General features: G+C 46.1%; 1 protein-coding gene across 1 annotated transcript in view; it reads right to left on the bottom strand.

Annotated features, from left to right (window-relative positions):
• The window catches only part of LOC138249560 (cytoplasmic tyrosine-protein kinase BMX-like), a 628,910-nt gene that overhangs the window by 337,836 nt on the left and 270,264 nt on the right, over positions 1-20,810 (bottom strand). Inside the window, exons 9-10 of the mRNA XM_069203506.1 lie at positions 10,569-10,619; positions 5,848-5,902 (exon numbers count right to left, since the gene is read on the bottom strand). Of these exons, the coding sequence (XP_069059607.1) occupies positions 5,848-5,902; positions 10,569-10,619 (106 nt within the window). The remainder of the gene's footprint in view (positions 1-5,847; positions 5,903-10,568; positions 10,620-20,810) is intronic.

Genomic DNA, 20,810 nt, shown 5'->3' with positions numbered 1-20,810 from the left:
CACCTCCAGCCCCCCAGCCGGGCTAGTGAATAGACACTTTAGGGTAGTGAGCTTCAAATGTTTCACTGCCCCTGACAGCCATTTCTGCTGTCCTCCAGAGGAGGAAACAGCCCTTTCCTTGCCCTCATCCACATTTGCTCATGGTCAGGTAGAAAATTATATATGCCATGTAGTACACCCCCCCCCCCCACCCCCCAGCAGGCTGACAACACTTCTAGGGTGAGCAGCCTGGTCTGTGCACTAAATTTTGATTTCAGCCATCTTAGGATTGGCAGAATAGAGTGATCTGGATAGCAAAAGGTGACCCACCCAACCAAATGTGGTCACCTCAGGGGCAGATTAGCTGCAGAAGCTATCTGCCCATGTGCCACTAGCCTCCACAACCCTAACTACCCTAAATCCAGGATTTAAGGGAAACCCCTGACACCAAGATCTCATATCTGAACAAATGACTTTGAAAAAATACCAAGAGGAGCCCTGTGTCACCTACAACTCGACATTGCTCACTGCCACAAAGCAAAAGAGGGATGCTCTGTCCCTGAAACGACTGACTGGGAACTGCATGAATGACCCTCGTCCTTGCTCAAACTTGGCACTCCCAACCGGAGTGACCCCTGTGAATGCCAGAAGCACCATCAGACTCCCTTGGACTAGTAGCACCAGTCCCTTGCAAACTGCATGTAAAAACACTTGTAGGATTTGAAGACTCACGGGCCGTTGGGCCATCTGTGGGAGCACTCAAATCCAGGTGGTGCAGTGTATTCTGGGAGCTGTAGTCTCACCTGCCCCAAAGTTTTAGGCCACTACGTCACTTTCCCGAACCCAGTTGGTTGCCAGTCTGGTAACTGATCCCAACTTAGGACGCTGCATCTAAAGGGCATACCATGCAGCCTGCATCCAAAATCGTCAACACAGCCTCAGATTAGTTTTTGCATCTTGTTTCTTGCATTATGTAAGTGGTAAAATCAGCACCAGCATGAAGCCAGCTCAGCACCACGGACAGCTAGGACAACTCTGCACCTGGACACCACGGGCCAAGTAAAACTGAACTGACTGTCATGGCCTGAGGACCCGCACCACATAATCCTGCAGGGGTTCCACGTAACTCGACCTCTAAGTAGTCTTTTGTCACTAGTGGTTTTTCTCTATTGACTTCAACATAACATGTAAATGCTACTTTTGTTGTGGTTTAATTTTGCTTCTAAAATCAATAACTCTGGTTGTACAGATGCAATTTGGTTCATTTTGATGTCTAAATTAAGATACAAATTAAGCTCTATTTTTATTAATTGGTGTTGGATTTCTTTTTAGTCATGTCAATTACTTATTGTCCATGTTCGTACTCTGAATGCTTACCACGTGTTCCTCTAATAAAGCCTGACTGCTCTTTGCCACATTACCAAGACTGAGCTAAGGATTTATTAGAGTGAATCCAAGGACCATCTTTGGAGTGAGAGCATTACATGGTGAGGACTAACCCCCACACCACAAAATATTCCAGTTTCCTACAACTGTTATGTGTTACTACTTTCGCTAATAAGGAGTTCGATGTTTCCGAGCCAATTAACACCAGCATTTCAGAGAACATAAAAGAGTAGTCATGTGGTACTATTTTATGTACTCATAAATACAAAGTCCATCTGCCAACTACACACAGTCATTTGACACAAGTTCAGGCTGCAGACACCAAATAGCGGTGGCAGAAAAATTGCAACTTTCCAAAATTGGTATTTCCAAAACTGTGATTTAAAATCCGACTTTACCATTTCAGAGGATTTTAAATGACATTTCCTTGGATACCAAACATGAATTTCCTACTTGTTCCCAACCTAATGTTAGCACTTATTAAATGGAATAGGGCATATAAAATGTTATCTTATGGGACAGGTAGGTATGACAGTAATGAAGAACAGATACAAGTGTTTTTCACTACCAGGACATGTAAAACTTGAAAGTAGATGTTAAAGTTTTTAATTCTGGCATATGGACTGTCTTGGGCCACCTTGAGGTTTATCTTGCCAGGTCAAAATGGCAGTTATAAAACTGCACACATAAGCTGTACTGTCAGGCCTGATATATGGTTAAAGGGCTACTTAAGTGGGTGGTGCAATAAGTGCTCCCTCTCATTAATAAGAGTTAATTTATATGACTTGGATACATGTAGTACCACTTTACTAGGGACTTACAAGTAAATTAAATGTTTAAATCAATGTTACCGTAATTAAAGGAGAGAGTACAAGCACATTCAAAAGTGGTTAGCAGTAACGTCACAAAGTACTAGGGCCGGAAGAAACAAAAATAGCAAAAACAGGAGGCAGGAAGGAAAACAGCAGGGGGTTAAACCAAACCAAAGATGTCTGTTCCAATATTTGTTGCCTCCCAGCTGAAAGTAGAGAGAATTACACACCCTCATTGGAGTTCTAGTCACAAAGGCATAATAACCTGAAGAGACCTACAGCTTTGGTGTGATCAGTTCCAGGCAGCAATTTGATATTGGCAACTTAGTATATAAAAAAAAAGTTGTAGTACTCTTTGAGATATATGAGATAAAGTATCCCTGCAATTCATTATAAGGGTACTGCAAGTCGCAGAGAAGATTTGTGACAATACAGAGGAGTGAGGCTAAAGACAGAGTTCCTTTATAAGGTCATGAAAATCCAAGGTGACTTGCAATATCCTTATAAGGAAAGCTAATGGATACTTTACTCCTTAAAGTACATGGTCCACCATCACCCTTCTCACAGACTTCAAAAATCCTTGGTGTGTTGTCATTTTCTATAAAAGAGATGGGATTTTTAAAACATAAAGAATCTAAGATAAACACAACAAAAAAGAAGGTAAATATGTGTTGCAAAAATATATTACAATCCGTTTAATGCAAGTCAGATATAAAAAAACACTGTAGCTCAGAATGCATAGAAACATACAAATATATTCTTTCCTACCTATAAGAATCTTAAGAATCTTAAGATGTGTAAAACATAAACATTTCTTTTCTGTTAACCAATTTCATCAAAGAGCAGAAAAAAGAAAAGCCAACTTTCATTTTCTGTGTTAAAACTGCATCTTTAATTATTTTCATTGCCTTGTGTATCCATTTGGTAGTTGGCGCTATGGTTTCAGAACTCAATAGTAATAGGTTATTAATGGAAACTATGCCATTTCTTTTTTACAGGTGACTAGAGATGCCACAAGTCAACTGCAGTAAGGGCATTAGAGAAACGTTTGCATGCAGGGATTGCAGGCTCCCATGCAATACATAAATCATACATCTCATTGAAAGACTATATTGGAAATTTCTAGTTACAACACAATATACCTAATGCTCGCAATATCATGGAAAATATGCTTGCATTCCAAGTTTTTGTTGCTATATATACAGTGTAATGTGTTTATCCCTTTCTTGTACTGTTGAAATTATTTGATGCATATCACATGATGTGGGAGTATATTTGATTCGGGCTCTCAAGCACTGATTCACATATTAAAGGTAATATGTAATTGCACTATTTTGTGCTTATACCTTTGGCACATCTTCGGTCAAATTGTCTGGGGTGCTGGAAAAGCTTTTATTTTTGGTATTACCACACCTTTTAAAAGTTATCACACGCTAAAACAAGTATTCCTGCAGACAAATCATCACACATTACTGCAAATGGAACATTCATGTGCATCACTCTTAGCAACGTGGGGATCAATCTGCAGAGGGAGCATATTATCTATTGAAATGATTCCATTACTATTTCATTTTTGAGAGAGGAAATACTAACCGAATCCAATGAGTTAATAGTCAAAGTTTTTGCCATTCAATCAAACACTAAAAAACCAAGAACACCCACTATAAGATCCTTAAAATTTTAGGAGATCCCCAGTGTTAATTGTTTATTCAATCATAGTTAGAACCATAGATCTGTCACGTAGAAATGTATATCAGAATGAAACATGTTGGCAGTCGTTTCCTAAAAACTTAAGATTTAACCACTCCTCATTATTGCTTTGAAATACAGATACCATGACATCAATCGTTACATCGTTTAGCTGTTTGCCAACATTATTGTTTTTTCTCAAATAAAAACAAGTTAATGCAGTGCTGCTACGATTGAGCCATCATTTGAGCATGCATAATGTGGTCTATGTATTTCGTTCCCAAATTCTATTGCTATTGTTAAATATATTTCTAAAATTCAGAACATCATTTATATTGGTGTTTGTCAATCATAGTTTGACAACTGGATAACGCATGGTTAGATTCCTAAACACCTCTTTCTGGGGACAGTAATTTAGAACCTCTGTCCTGCAATTATGCTGCGAAAAAAATATTTCAACAAGGCAGGTAAGATTAATTCCTGATTGTGCAAGTGACCAGTATTGGTATGTGTAATATGAAACTCAGACGTTTAACTGAATTCTTATTTAGCAATAACTTATGATTATGTGCCTTCTCTTTAGTTCTCTCTAAATTTACATAAGTGAAGTGTTATAGTCTATTTTCGTGTCCCAAACCGATTCTTAGAGACCTTTTACGAGCTTCAGCTCTTTGTTACAGTAAAGAGCCAGTTAAAAGGGATTTTAGGACGAAAAGCCTTTTTTTAAATTGGTGTAGTCAAAGTCAGAAGGATGATAATTCTATTAAAACATTGAAATGTTGAAGCAAAGGGCTTATTCCACCAAAAAGGCCCATGCCAGCCGTTAATCACTCAAGTATTTAACAGTTTCAATAGAGTATCAGACATGACCCAATTAAGGTGGACAGTCGGAAGTAGATACATAGTTTATAAGATGTCTGTAAAGCCCCTGAGAGGCACAGTTGTGTGCTTGAAGCAAAAATTGGATTCACTGTTAACGTGGGACAAATGTAAACGTGTATGTTACATTAAATGATAGAGCTAGGAAAGTTGAAACATTCCACTTTATAATGTTATGATATTTATATTAAGATATTTTTTCGTATAATAACAGAATTCGTTGGCTATTGACTAACACTAAAGGGCAGAATATTGTGGTACAGAAAGGAGCGCAAATTGGTCAGTGTTCAACTTAGGTTGTCTAAAACGTTTATATGGGTTCACCCAATGGAGAATGTATTTTGTGGCCTTATTACAATATGTCCTAAGATGCAAGCAGATCCTCTTGCCTTAGCTGAGCTACTGTCAGTCAGTACTGTGACATCAGTGTGGCTCCAAATGAAGTGCCAACCTTGCATCTTCGTTTTGTGTTTTCTGATTACAGTAGGTGGATCAGGTGCTTGAGGTAAGGCTGATTGGTGTAACACATCCAAATGTGGAGATATAGAAAAGTCACTGAGCAATTACGATGGAGACACGCCTGAAAACAGCAGGTTACGGCTGATAAATAATCCTGCTAAGTTTCTGATAGAACGTCTGCCAGATGTTCTAGTGGCAGGCCAAAGTCTAATGGCCAAGGGAACAGAAATGGACAACACCCTTGCTCTCTAAATCAATCAACAGCTATTGGATGACGCTTCCTGTAAAACTATGCGATATATTCCGGGTAAAAACAGATGGACGCTGTTATAAAAACCTAGACAAGTGCTGAACACCAGAAGTGCTAGAAAGACTATAATAGGACTCAGTTGTTCTGGTAAGGACCTGCATTGAAAATCAGGTATTTTACATTAATGATTCCTGAAAACATCCCAGAAGATGAGACACAATCATCATTAGCTACGTAGTCACAAAAGTAAATTTAAGGTAGCTGGCATAAGAATGTGTTTTGGCTTTTTCTGTATATATGGTATTGCATGTGAATGTCTCAATGTGGTTTATGTCTGAGTCCAATGAGTTGTTTTGCATGCACAATGTAGGTTCACAGATCATTTTACAGTACCTTCTGTTGCAGTAGCTGCTCTGACTGAGCTCTTGAGATATTCCCCGCAAACCATCTGTAAAAGTTGAGTGCATTACTACATTTTAAGTGTTTTTTTCCGGAACTAAATGCGTGCAAACTGCTGTACATTTTAAAATACGCAACACATTCTACATTAGGTAGTCTTAACCAGTGCTTTAAATGGAAAAATAGAAGTGCAGGTACTCTGTACCAGAGTACCTGCTTGTTTCTGAGAAGTGCCGGTACTCTCCTATTAAAAGTATTACGTTTTTCTTGAGATATGCCGGTACTCTCCCTCTCAAAATAAAAAAGTGCCGGTACTCAGTACCGGAGAGTACCGGCCCATTTAAAGCACTGGTCTTAACGATGAAAAACACCAAATACAAAATGGAAAGAAACACCCCCAAATCAAACTGATCAAAACAGCGTTAGATCCATAGCATATTAAATAACTACAGAATAAGCTATCTTCCTGGAAGATGTTGTCATTGGAGTTCTGTCAAAGGAAAGACGAGAAACGTGTACAATTCAGAGGATAAAATCAGCGGTCCCTGTCATCAATGTACATGTAACATATATTTGTGTGTATTCAGTGTTTTCGTCCAAAGCCTCCAAAGCATCACGGCATTGCATTGGCCTGTGCAATATCTCATGCGTTACAAGATTAACACCTCGCTCCCCAGATTGGAGTTAGATCTGCATGGCAGAGCTGTGGGAGAGCACATACATCAGGCAAAATATTGTGGTTTTGCTGACATCGATCTGCGGTTTGGTGTGAGTTAACAAGATGGTTGGGGCCATTTCAATCTTTCTCTTTTTAGAGAAAATTGAGATCTTGCATCACTGCTGAATATTTCGACAGCCATTTTCAGAAAGTGTTTAAAAAAACGGCCGAGGACTTAACCTCCTTGCTCAGGAGTCCGCAGATCTGAATGAAAGCAGGAGTGGCAAGGAGTTCCATTTTCTGAACAAAAGGAAGAGATGCTTTTGGTGAACTCATTGAGAGTAGTAGCACGGTGCCTGAAGTTGAACTGCACCTAGGAATCCTGGTTTTGAGGGTTGCATATTAAGGTAAGGTTTTGGGTAGGACAGATTGCGTTGATTTTACAGCTCAGACCTAGGCTGAAGCCTTAAGGCTGATCTGAGTGGGCTCCCTCCCAAGAAGGTAATTCCATATTCCATGGTCATTTCTGAGACTGATCAAGAAACAAAATTTCACTTTCTGCTTGTTGGAAAATAATGAGTGTTAATGTTGAATATGTTTTGGAAGACTTAAGTTTAAAAAAAAAGGAAACATTCCAATAGTGACTGTATCTAGGAATATTCAAACAAATGAATGCAGACTTCAAGTAACAGACACTAAGGGCCGATTACAATCTTGCCGGAGAGATGTTCTCCATCACAAATGTAATCAATATCGCGTCCGCCGTATTACAATATCCACAGAATACAGTGGCATCATAATACGGCGGATGGGGTATTCATCACATTTGTGATAGAGGAAACCTCTCCATCAAGATCGTAATCAGACCCTTAGTGTGAAGTAACACTGAGAGAGTTCTCAGGCTATTAGTGCTACATGCATCTTCAGGTTAATGTTAATATTTATTTTGAATAATGTAAAAATCTCACCTAGTGATTGCAGCACACATAAATTGAGGTTTTATTATGTCTATTCTTCACAATAGAGTCAACTTGAGGCCTTTTTGGTAAATTGTATTTACTGTGAGACATACTATTGATGTTGACTGGGTATTTTTACCTGCAGTGTTCTTGTATTGTGTTCCAGATCTCCTTCCCCTCAGTACCCACCCAATCCCATTCCCCTGATTTGGACACATTGACTGTTTGATATATTGCATTGTTGATGATGGCAGAAGGTAGGCTTGGGAAGTATATTGTTCCTCTCACAGAGGGTTTTGACAAGCTAGTGGCTGGATACCGCCATGTGTGAAGAGAGGCTTGAAAGTTACAAGTAACATCGTTGGATGAAGGTGGAGGTAAGTCTCACAGACCTAATTAGAGGTAAAGGTCCTGATTCATAATGATTTTGAGGTGACTCACTATTTTAGTTCTATTGGAGTACTCCAGAAATAAACTAAGAATAAGTCAGGAGTACTACATTAGTGAATCACATTTACACCCAGCAAAATATTTGTCATTCGTGACCTTTACTAGAGTCTTTACAAGTTCACTATTACCAGAAAGCAATCTCTACAATATAATTAAAGGGGAGCAAAAGAGAGCGACTAACGTAGCTTCACACAATGTCACTGCTGAGCTGTGGTCTCAGTTCTTAAAAATGTTTAGTTTCCTATGAAACACTGCTGGGATCTCCAGTTCGTCAGAGAATGGTCAATAAACTAGACGATGCCATGGTGACCTGTAAAATGTTTCCAACCATAGATGTGGGATGAACATTTGCAAATAAATAATAATGTTTCAAACTGATATTCCATGAGGCTAGCCCTTTGTTCATGGTTGCCAGATTTGAGCTGCATAAGGGGTGACGTTTCTGTAATAGAGACCGGGTGAAAACCCATCTATTTTTGCGAACCACTCATGCTACAAAAAATATTATCACAAATAAAAAATATGGCCAAGTGCAAAGTCATAACATTTGATTGCAAACAACCTAAATCAGATTATTTGATATATAAATGTAATTATTTGAAAAGAGTAAAAGTAAATTCGAACTGTTACTGTACTATGGATATGACAATTTAGTCATAACTATGAAAGGTTTGCATACATTTTTTAAACAACCTTTTCTTAGTAGCGTGAACATCTATTTATTATTTGTAGATACTGTTTGAAATATTCGTCATGTGAAGTATGTCTGCATATGGAACCTACTACAGTGGATCGAGAAGGATCTTTCTTTTATTGTAGTAAGTGTATTCGGGAGTGTAATGCAGGTCCCAGCAGCACCTACAGTGCGGGGGGGAAACGGGGGGGAGCAACACTTCAGTGGCCCTCTAAAGCTTCAGGGGGCCTCAATTCAGCCCACAGCCAATGAATATCAATGAATTATGTGTAAACCAGGGGCCCCTCTTCATACTCTCGAGTGGGGCCCCATCATTTTACATTACACCGCTCAGTGTACTAGGTGTGGAAACATGAATATTCCCAGGGAGGAGCAGGGGTGGTCCCTGGGAAGATGTGAACACCTATGAAGTTGTTTATTGATAGAAACATTCCAATGCGTTTCTGTCCCATTTGTATATGTAAATGTGCTATGAAAATATTGGATTTAGATTCCAACAAGAGAGCGAAAAAGTGCCCCAACATCCCCATGGAAGGAGAGGATTTCAACATTATGATTTGTATTGATTTGATGAATTAGCCTCAGTCGTGGATTTCCATTGATCGGATAGCACTTCACGGGCCCTGAATTTTCTCAAAATCAAAGCGTCACAACTTCTCTTGTCAGTCAGAGCCAACAGGTACCAGTGAAAAAAAAAATCGCAGAAAGCCCAGGGAAATCAGAGAAGATTAGCTTCACTTTGAAGCACTGTTCTCTTTTGAGAAAGAAGCTATAGACAGAACACTGGATTCAAGCTCAACAGGAGGTGTGGAGCCGGCAAATGCTAAGGGGTGGAGATCTATTTTGGAGGTTTAGGCACTGACCAGGGAGGGCCAATGAAAGATTGAGAAGGTCGAGACAGTTCAGCACAATTTGACAAAGGAGGTGCCCTATTGAATTCTGGGGTCCTTCGGATTATGTGGTAGCTTTTTTTGTTTTTGCGACAGAGCATGTTCTTGAGAAACAAAATGAATCTCACTGAAGTAAAATCTAGGAGTGTAAAGTATTGAAATATAAGCATACCATAGGTTCAAGGGGTCATCACTTCCAGCTACCCATTTTTTAACTTTTAAAACACCATGTTCTAGTCACTTTAACGAGGGAAAGTGCCTCAATCAGAAAAGGAGAGAAACACTTCCACTGATATCTAGAACCTCTCTGTTTGACAGAGGATTTGGAGGGAATCTCCTCCAGTTTTGACCTGATATCTTGTTTCCTCAATTTTTTTCGAGGACTTGTATCACTGTCCCTGTGCTGACTCGACTTACATGGCTAATTAGTTCAGATCCCGACCAGTGAAACCTCTTTGCAACCATAGAACTTCTCTCGTGTGGATGGACGGTGCACGATGCCATTTGGATAGAGAAAAATGCTGCTGCTGACGTGTAATCGAGAGGTACTTTGAAACGTAACATTTTGTTGTGAACCTGAAACCCGAGGTGTAGGAATCTTTCGGCATATGGAAAACGTGTTGGTATCAGACGAACTAGTCATGAAAAGGTATAGATTTCTATATCAAGGGGGCGGCGCTAGAGAATATTTTTCTAAAAGCTGTGTCTTCAAAAATGTTTTCCATGCGGGACCAGGACAAGTTATTAATAGGCTAGGAAAAAAAACACAACCTCCGTGTCTTCATCTAAGCATTTTTTCCTGTTGCTAACTCTTAGAATTTTCGAGACTACAGCCTTATTGATCAGCGGGTGTATTTATTCTTGGGCTACCCTTCGTGGCAACCTTTCTCGTCTCTTTGCATTATTTCCCATTGAATATGAAACCAATTTTATAATATCTACTCGTTGTAAACCATTGCAAACATCAAATGGAACATGTACCTTAAGTACAACTTTGAAAAAAAACACAGGCCACATTCACCAAAAGAATTTCAGGTAAGCAATCTCAGAAAGTCAATACTTACTCAAAATTTTCAATGTTCTCCTCTTCTGTTGCACCTAGGATTCTTGTATTCCTACAATAAATAACATAAATGCAGCTGTGTTCATACATTTGCAGTTCGAACCCTCCAAATCTGTAGAATTGCTTAAGTGATATCAGTGGAGCTAACATGAGTTGAGAAAATAAGTGAAAGGTCGATGAGCAATCCTGCTATATCAGCATAATAAATGTTAAAAGTCATTTAATAATCATTGTAACATTACCTTAAAAAGAACGCTTTTCAAATATTACAGGAGACAATACCCAAGTGTGACTTATGAGAAAAAGGACAGGGAGTTTCTAGGAATTTAAGTTTGCATGGTTTATAGGAGATATGAAAAGAATCTGTTTAAGGCCTTTAAACGGTATCCCTAAGTTTTCAAAGCATATTGTCAGCCGCGTACTTCCTGAAAATCCACTATCAGGAGAAAAATCTGGAAACGACCTCTTATCGTGCCATTTAGATGCTGGGCGGGGTAGGACGCAAAAACAGGCCAGAATAAATAACATTATCACAGGGCATCAATTCCGTTTCTGCATTCGAATAAAACCTTAGTGGTCATTAGTAAAAATAAATGGCAGCTACAGGCTTGTCGTAACTGCTCTTATGAAAACCAAAACAAGTGGAATTTGTATTCATGTCCTTACAACACTGCTGAAATCATGAAAAATGCAGTTTGCACTAATTTTAGTTCTTACTCTGAAGTAAAATTTCCTCTCACGTCTCTATTCAATGAAAATAAAACATCCTTTTGATAACTATGGCAGTAAAGATTCTTGGGAGGAAAAATTGCATCACTTCAAATCATAGTGCCACCTTGCCTGGTCTTCCAAATCACAGCCCAAATCAGATGGCTGTGAATCCCACTCAGTAGGAAGACAACGTTATTACCCCCTGAGCATCGTTTTTCCCTGGCATTTCTTTTCTCTTAAAACTAGATATAGGGGGTGATTCTAACCCTGGCGGTCGGTGATAAAGCGGCGGCCAACCTGCCAACAGGCCGGCGGTCCAAAAAATGGAATTCTGACCCTGGCGGGAACCGCCAACACAGCCCGCCACTTTAACACTCCGACCGCTACGGCGGGACAAACAAACAGGTTGGCGGTCACCGCCAACAGACAGGCGGGAGACAATGTACCGCCCACCCTATCACAACTCACCAATCCGCCACCTTTTCCGGGGCGGGAGCCCCGCCGATAAAAACACGGCGGAAACAGACTACGAACGGGAAAACGCTCACCTCTATACACTCCACGAGGAAGGAGGACAGCATGGAACCCGAATTAAACATCCTACCTGCTCTCGTCTACCTGCTCATCTACCACGAGTACGAACGCCGGCGCAGACGACAACGGTGAGTACTGCACCTACGACACAGGGGAGGGGGGAGGAGGAAAGGTTACGGCACACACATATGCGACCCCCACCACCCCCCAAACTATGTACACACCAATGCAGAGCAACAAGTCACAGTGACACCACCCAAACCCCCCGGAAAAATGCAAAGACATAATTAAATAGAGAAACAAAATTTATGTAAAAAATAGCCTCTGTTAAGTCATGGTCAAATAGCAATAAAAATAATACAAAAGAAAGTAAATATTTTGTGCAATCGATAAACCGAGGCAATTAGTCCTGCACATTTAACGAAATTCCAAGTGTCCGTGGGCCAAAGTGTATCAACACAAGGGCAAAGCCCACACAGGAGACCTGAGTCCGTTGGAGAGAACACTGCTGGGGCATCTGATGATAAAACTACATGCACCTCAGGGGGAAGGGAAGGGGGGTCACCACAGCCACATGAGTCCACAACGCCAGATCCACGAAGGGGCCACCATGCCCACTGTGCCATCCTGGGGAGTGCAAAGCCACAGTCTCTCAATGTCTCTACAGTGGGTGGTTTGCCCACTGTGCCATCCTGGGGAGTGCAAAGCCACAGTCTCTCAATGTCTCTACAGTGGGCGGTTTGCCCACTGTGCCATCCTGGGGAGTGGAAAGCCACAGTCCATCAGGTGGATTACAGAGACCACTGGTCATGGAGGAGGCATGGTGGGCACAGTGAACCGTGAACAGTAGCTCGACACAGAACCGGCACTGTCATTGTGCCAGCGGTGCTTGAGACGGCGGGGCCCAGCGGAGCGGTGCTTGAGACGGCGGGGCCCAGCGGAGCGGTGCTTGACAGGAAGGGCCCAGCGGAGCGGTGCTTGACAGGAAGGGCCCAGCGGAGCGATGCTTGAGATGGCGGGGCCCAGCGGAGCAGTGCTTGAGACGGCGTGGCCCAGCGGAGCAGTGCTTGACAGGAAGGGCCCAGCGGAGCGGTGCTTGACAGGAAGGGCCCAGCGGAGCGGTGCTTGAGACGGCGGGGCCCAGCGGAGCGGTGCTTGACAGGAAGGGCCCAGCGGAGCGGTGCTTGACAGGAAGGGCCCAGCGGAGCGATGCTTGAGACGGCGGGGCCCAGCAGAGCGGTGCTTGAGACGGCGGGGCCCAGCGGAGCGGTGCTTGAGACGGCGGGGCCCAGCGGAGCGGTGCTTGAGACGGCGGGGCCCAGCGGAGCGGTGCTTGAGACGGCGGGGCCCAGCGGAGCGGTGCTTGACAGGAAGGGCCCAGCGGAGCGATGCTTGAGACGGCGGGGCCCAGCGGAGCGGTGCTTGAGACGGCGGGGCCCTGTTCAGCGGTGCTCTTCTGCACGGCGGGGCCCTGTTCAGCGGTGCTCTTCTGCACGGCGGGGCCCTGTTCAGCGGTGCTCTTCTGCACGGTGGGGCCCTGTTCAGCGGTGCTCTTCTGCACGGCGGGGCCCTGTTCAGTGGTGCTCTTCTGCACGGCGGGGCCCTGTTCAGCGGTGCTCTTCTGCACGGCGGGGCCCTGTTCAGCGGTGCTTGTCCAGTAATACAAGGGAGCCAGACCTGGCCTGGACTCCCTGCTCAGTCGCCCTCCGACCGTGCAGTTGCTGGACCCTTCGGTGACGGAGTCCTGGGCCCTTGGGTGTCCTCCCTTACACCCGGGATTGGGCTTGTGGGGCCCTCCTGCTCCGCGCTCCTGCTGGCTGACTTCTCCGCCCTGCTGCCCTTTCGCTCCTTAGATGAGGCTCTCTGGGCCTTGCCTCCCCTGGATGTTGTGGCAGGTGAAGTGGCCGAACTTTGGTCCTTGGGGGCAGCCGTGTCAGTCTTCTCACGGCGGCCCTTGAGTTTCCGGGTCCTCTTGCCAGGGGGGGGGGGCTGGCTGTCCCCTTGCTGCTGACAGATGTGTCACTGCTGCCAAAGGGTGGACTCCAGAACCCATGCACTACAGTGACACTTGTAGCTGGGCTGGTGGTGGCTAAGGTGCTCTTGGGACTCTTAGCAGATGGAGGGGGTGGGTCAGGGGAGGGAAAGAGGTTAAGATTGGAGAGGTAAAGTTTTTTAGGACCAAGGTAAAGGGTGGGAGTAGTGGTGATGGGAGTGGAGGAAGAGGATGTGGTTGTAGGAGAGTCAGGTGTGCTGTGTTTGGGTGCAGGTGATTGTGACGTAGGCTGTTGTGAGGTGGATGGCTGTTGGCTGGGTGGCTGCCTGCGTTTGTGTGTCTTGGAAGAGGGGGTGACAGACACAGTGGGAGAGGACACAGGGGACGTGTAAATGGCAGTGGGGGTGGTGACTGCACGTGTGCGGACTGTACTGGAGGGTGTGGTGGTGATGGAAGCACTGGCTGATGGTGGTGTGCATGCAGGTGTGAGTGTAGACGTCACAGGGAGGGAGGAGGGAGACGAGGAGGAGGGGGACACAGAGGTGGTAGTGACTGTTGGCATGTCTGCATCTGGGTGTTGCTTGGGTGACTGTTTGTGGGATCTGTGGTGCTTGTGTCTGGATGAGCTGCCCTTGGGTGTTGAGGTGTGTGCAGGCTGGTCTGATGGTGTGGATGGGATAGGCTGAGGAACAGGAGACAGAGACAGGGTGGAGGCAGTTAGAATAGGGAGGCTGGAAACAGGGACAATGGCTGCCGTCAGTGCTGAGGCCAGAGCATTGAACGATCGTTGATGGGCAGCCTGACCCGAATGAATGCCCTCCAGGTAGACATTGCTCCGATGCACCTCCCTTTCTACCCCCTGGATGGCATTCAAAAGGGTAGTCTGCCCAACAATGATGGTCTGAAGGAGGTCAATGACCTCCTCACTGAGGGCAGCAGGGGTAACAGGGGCAGGGCCTGAGGTGCCTGGGGCGAAGGAGATGCCCGCCTTCTTGGGCGAGCGGGCACGGAGCGTAGGCTGAGGGGCTGCTGGGAGGGCGGGGCTGGTGCGCTGGGTGGCAGCTGTACCTGTAGAGGCGGGGGGCCCGGATATTGCCGCCACCGCTAGGGAGCTCCCATCCGAGGACGTGTCGGTGTCGCTGGTGTCACCACCGGTCCCCGTTGTGGTGCTCCCCTCGCCCTCCGTATCACTGGTGCCCTGGGTGTCTGTACCACGGCCCACCGTGTCCTTGTGAGTTGCAGCTCCCTCGTGCTCCGATGCCAATTCTCCTCCGCCTGATGATGCTAATGCACACATGCACAAGAAGATTAAGAAAAAGGGTGGGGGGAGAAAAAATAAAACAGGTTGAGTGCAAGCAATGTCAACACCGTTGGCGGAGAGGACAGACACAGGAGCCTCATGCACTACGCTGCGCAATCGGGGTATACTACTCAGTACTTGTGACCAGGCCTACAGGTCTATGCACAACAAATACACACATGGATGATGCAGGACCATGGATAGCTGTACTTGGCACCCTACAGAGGTGGGGGGCGGGGGCACTGGGCCATGCCTAAAGGAGAGGACTACACTACAGAAAGCGCCCTGGCCTAATGTCACCCACAACCCTCCTCCCCCACCCAGACGCCTCCACTGCGCATATAGATAGCAGAATGTGCTGATACTCACCCCCTTGTGTCTGCTGTGATGTCCTCAAGCGCCCATCCAAATCAGGGTAGGCCACCGCCAGGATCCGGGACATCAGGGGGGTCAGGGTACGACTGGCACCCCTCCTAGGTTGGGAGGCCATCTCCAGGAGTGAATGGGCAGTTTTCCTGGTCCCGCGGCGGATGTCCTCCCACCTCTTGCGGCAGTGGGTGCCCCGTCTGATGTGGACCCCCAGGGCCCGGACTTCCTTGGCGATGGCACGCCAAATGTCGACTTTCTGATGGGCGCTGACCTATTTGACATGTACAGGGTGGGAAAGTAAATATCATCATTTATCTGCATGTTAGATGTGATTGCCCCCCCCCTCCCCAACTTTGCCATGTGGCACATGCTCTCATCTGTCGTGCGTTGCACTCCTCATTCGCTCCTCACCCCACCATCTTACATCCACCCCACTCAACACAGGCATAGCCCATTCAATGTGCACCCAGTGTACTTACCTGTTGGTCTGGAGGACCGCAGAGTAATGCATACTGGGGGAGGACCCCATCCACAAGTTTCTCCAACTCTTCTGACATGAAGGCAGGGGCCCTTTCCCCAGTCGCAGCAGCCATTGTCTCTTCCAGATCGAGGTCACAGCAGCACTTGCAGTATAGGTCCTCTCCTGTGGATGATCAGGTCTCAAGTGATTAATCTGATAGAAAATGGCGGTCACGCCCGCGGCGGTGCGTACCGCGGCGGTGCGTATCGCGACCGCCGGCGCACATCCTCATTGGCTCCTGAAACCCATAGGCTTCAATGTTAACCAATGCGGCTTCGTACAGCGGTCTTCCACCGCCTACCGCCACGGTGTGCCACGCCAGCGCATTGACCTCACATCCCATTGTCCCACTTCACAGGTCAGGCAGCCGCCATTTCAAGGGCCCACATGGCTTAATTTCAACTGCGTCACACAGGCCTAGGCCTTGCATTGCCACACATACACGCCTTTCAATACATAGATAACCGTGTGCTATGCAAGCTGTGGTGAACGTACCTGTGATTTGCTTGACTCCATACTCCATGTTGTCCTTCCTAGGTGCCGTCCGCTGGGACTTGCGAGGAGAAGGATGAATCCTCGCGTGTACCGACCTCTGGTGGACCTGTCGACAATGGAAGAATGCCATATCATACTACGTTACCGACTTGACCGTGCCACTATACATGAACTGTGTGCCCAGCTGGAGCCAGCCCTGATGTCCCCCATCCGCCAACCCACAGGAATTCCCCCTCTAGTGCAGGTTCTGTCAGAAACACATGCGGAGCCTGTGGAGAGTGAAGAGGAGGAAGACGACGGGGACGACACAGACAACAGGGACACAGTTATCCAACAGTATTTTCAGTAGCACACAGGTAAGAATCACTCACGCCATTTAACATTTACTTAAAGCCTCCTGCATCTCTACTTTGTGTATTTCCCCACAGTTCTTTTTAACTGATTTTTGATTTTCCCTTCCCTTTTCAGTGCTGTATGACCCACTGCGTGACTTCTGCTTGGTTAGCCCATGGACTAAAGCTTATTGACATCGGTATGTTGTCATCACAAATTGACTGAACATTATTGAACAGTAATGTGTAATACATTTGTAAAAAATACAGGCTGACTCCTGAATAATTTCAGTGCAATGAGTGATTTATTTATAGTGCTAGATATTGGTACATGATATTAAAACGGTGATGGGTGATGGTGGAGTAATGTCCATGACAGAGTCAAGTTCTCAGTTTCACAGGTGCATTGTCTATATGCCTGTGGAAGGATGGAGCAGGGGCTGTTTAAGGTTGGACAGGGTGACAATGTGGGACAGTGGGATGACATCAGGGGGTATCTTATGCTGGCGGGTGTCTTGGCATCCTACTCTGTCTTCCTGTGAGATCTCAGGTTCCGCTTGCGGGGTGGTTGTTCTTCAGCAGGAGGTGGGGTTCTGGTGGCCTGTCGTTGTGGTGGGGCCTCCTGTCCACTAGCGCCGGCGGAGGTGGTAGGCTGTTCCTGGTCCTGGCTAGTGACAGGGGCCCTTTGTGGTGCCACATGGTCCCGCAATGTGTTTTCTATCCGGTTGAGGGCCTGGACTATGGTCCCCATAGCGGTACCGATGTTCCTGAGTTCATTGCTGAACCCCATGTACCGTTGCTCCTGCTGTGCCTGGATCTCCGTGAACCTGGCCAGTACCGTCGCCATCGTCTCCTGGGAGTGGTGGTATGCTCCCATGATGGTGGTGAGGGCCTCTTGGAGAGTGGGTTCCCTGGGCCTGTCCTCCCCCCCCTGTCGCACTGCAGCCCTCCCAGTTGCCCTGTTTCCCCGGGCCTCTGTCCCCTTGACGGTGTGCCCACTACCACTGCCCCCAGGTCCCTGTTGTTGTTGGGGTGTTGGGTCAGCCTGGGTGCCCTGTAGTGGCGGACACACCTCTGATTGACGCGTCCTGGAGACAGAGGCATGGGCCCGCTGGGTGGGGGCTGTGCTGATATTCCCAGAGAGGGTTGGGTCTGCTGTGGCCTGTATCTGTGTGTGGGGAACTGACTGTCCAGAGGTCCCCGATGGTCCGGGCTGGTCATCAGGTTCTAGGTCGACAGAGCTGCTGTCCTCACTGGAGGCCTGTTCTGGGGGTGGGATGGACAAATCTGGACCCTCCGTGGCGGTGTGTTGGCGTTCGGGCCCTGCAGGGGTAAAAGAGTATGGTTATTGCTTTTGTGTGTGCCATGGCGTGCATTTTGTGAGTGCCCTTGTCCACCAGTGATGGCATTCCCTTGTGGGAGGTGTTGTGAGGGTGGTTGGGGGGGGTGGATGGGTATGTGCAGTGGTCATGCATAGGTGATGGGTGTCTATGGTTTGTGTTGGCATTCAGGGGTTGGTGTTGTTTAGGGTGGGTTGTGCTGGTGAGACATTGGCAGGGAGGATGTGTGCTGGGGGTTGAGATTGGGGGTGAGGGTGGGGGTGTGGGTTGGCATGCTGGGGGGGGGTGAAGTAGTTGAGAATCGACTTACCAGAGTCCATTCCTCCGGGTACTCCAGCGAGGCCATCAGGATGCAGGATGTTTACTACCTCTTGCTCCCATGCTGTGAATTGGGGTGGAGTGGGTGGGGGTCCGCCGCCAGTCTTCTGCACAGCGATGTTGTGTCTTGACACCATCGAGCGCACCTTCCCCCGTAGGTCGTTCCATCGCTTTCGGATGTCTTCCCGATTTCTGGGATGCTGTCCCACAGCGTTGACCCTGTCTACGATCCTTTGCCATAGCTCTGCCTTCCTGGCTATTGTGGTGTGTTGCACCTGTGTGCCGAAGAGCTGGGGCTCTACCCTAATTATTTCCTCCACCATGACCCTGAGTTCTTGGTCCGAGAACCTGGGGTGTCTTTGGGGTGCCATGGGGTGGTGTGGATGAGCTGTGGGGTGGTGTTTGTGGTTATGTGCGTGGTGATGTGTGCGTAGATGTGGTGTGGGTGATGATGTTGGGTTCCTGTGTGTGTTGTGCTTTGCGTTCCCTGTGCTCTCTCTCAGTGTATTGCGCCTTCTCTCAGATATTTGTGGTCGTAGGGGTTTGTGGGTGATGTGGGTGTGTGTTTTATATTTAATTGGGGGTGTGGGAGTGTTGTTTGTATGTGTATCAGGTGTGTGTATTTCAAATTGTCCAATGTGGCTGTGTTTTGTATATGTGTGTGTATTTTGACCACGGCGGTGTGTACCGCCAATAGAATACCGCGGTTAAAAGACCGCCGCGTGGATTTGTGGGTCAGAATGGCATGGGCGTGTTTGTGTTGGCGTGGCGGTGGAGGTTTGGTCATCTCCAGTTTATCGCTGCCCGCTGATGAGGCGGGCTTCCGTGGATGTCGGGTTTTTGGCGGTTTCACAGTTGGAGGTCAGAATGACCGTGGCGGTTTACTGCAGCGGTAGAATGGCGGACTTCTGACCGGCGGTAAGGGCCTTTTACCGCCGAGGTCAGAATGACCCCCATAGTCTTTTCTTTTTTCCTTTGCCCACGTATCTCTCCTTTTATACCTATAAATGACACACTGCAATGTATATTGGCTTGTTTTCCTGTTTCTATACTGAGAATGAGTTCCCCAAATTCTACATGGCCTGTTGAATTCAGTGTTGGTGCACTGGTTAACTATTTCTGTGGTATTTAATTTGCCTGTTCTGAAAGCACTTCAGTGGCATCACTGGGGGCCCTGGTCACATGCAGTAGCAGGGGAAGGGCATTCATAGGAAAGGTTGGGAGGGCGGAGAATAACACAGGATGGAGAGCAGTACTGTGCTCCGACCACTGCAAACTCCATTTACCTTGATTGCATCCCATTATGAGGAAGCCTAACTATTTGGTTGATGCGCTGCCTGCCCCCGGCATGGTGGCAATCTTTCAATTTACTAGACCAGTGTGTTTTATGTGTATCACACAGTTTAGTTTTGGGTTTTTTCGTTGTAGAAGTATTTTGTCTTCTGCTGTGTTCAGCTGGTCGCAAAGAAGGACTGTGGGTGTATGGAAAAGAAAAAGCATACACAGTCTCTATGTCTCTCCCAAAACTACCCATCGTAGGCTATTGTTGCCTCTCTCTTAGGGTGATTTGCAGGTAATTATTAGCTGGACTATGGCATCATCACTTTAGGCCAATGCCATAGTGAAGTTCCCATGGCAAGAGCGTAAGTGAAAATCTAGAGCCTGATCATGAAAGGGGCAAGTTTGTACAGGTAGCCGGACTTCTGGAGGTCATTCTGCACACTCAGCACACCTGTAACAAGTAGTGCTCACCATTGTCTGAATCTGTTGGGAATCTTTTTTTGGTTTCTTGTGTGAAATATAATCAATGAATAATCACTTGATGCAGTTTAAAATAATAAAATCATAAAAGTACAAATTAAAATTCATATCAAGATCACACTGCGTTAGATAAAACCACAATAGATAAAAGTGATTAATATTTTCATAATACAGAAACAAAATTAAAACTCAGTGCAATATATCCTGATCATGAGAAGTTTCAGTTACATGTAAGTTGCAACACTGACACAGACCTTCAAAGAGTGTAAGTTTTGTAAAAAGGTCAGTGTCATACTAAACTGCCTAAGATGATGTTTCAGTATCAATGGGTTAATACATTTAATGGAAAGATCCAGCACAATGCGTCCGGTACGACGCCTTTGTTGTCCACGCAAGCAGAGCCACGCTTGCCTGAACAGCGCAGCCCTTTTTCTATGCCTTAATCAGGCTTTTGCTGAACAACACACGAGTGGTTAAGGCAGAGTAAAAGGAAGATCCATAGGGAGAGGACGCGGTCAGGTAAGTGGGGCTGGGGCAGGGTTGGGGGTAGTTTTTAGGGGTGGGGGAGGG

The sequence above is a fragment of the Pleurodeles waltl genome, chromosome 8 (genome assembly GCF_031143425.1).
Source record: "Pleurodeles waltl isolate 20211129_DDA chromosome 8, aPleWal1.hap1.20221129, whole genome shotgun sequence".
In the NCBI taxonomy this organism is placed as follows: Eukaryota; Metazoa; Chordata; class Amphibia; order Caudata; family Salamandridae; genus Pleurodeles; species Pleurodeles waltl.
This window is presented reverse-complemented; position numbering and strand designations above follow the sequence as displayed.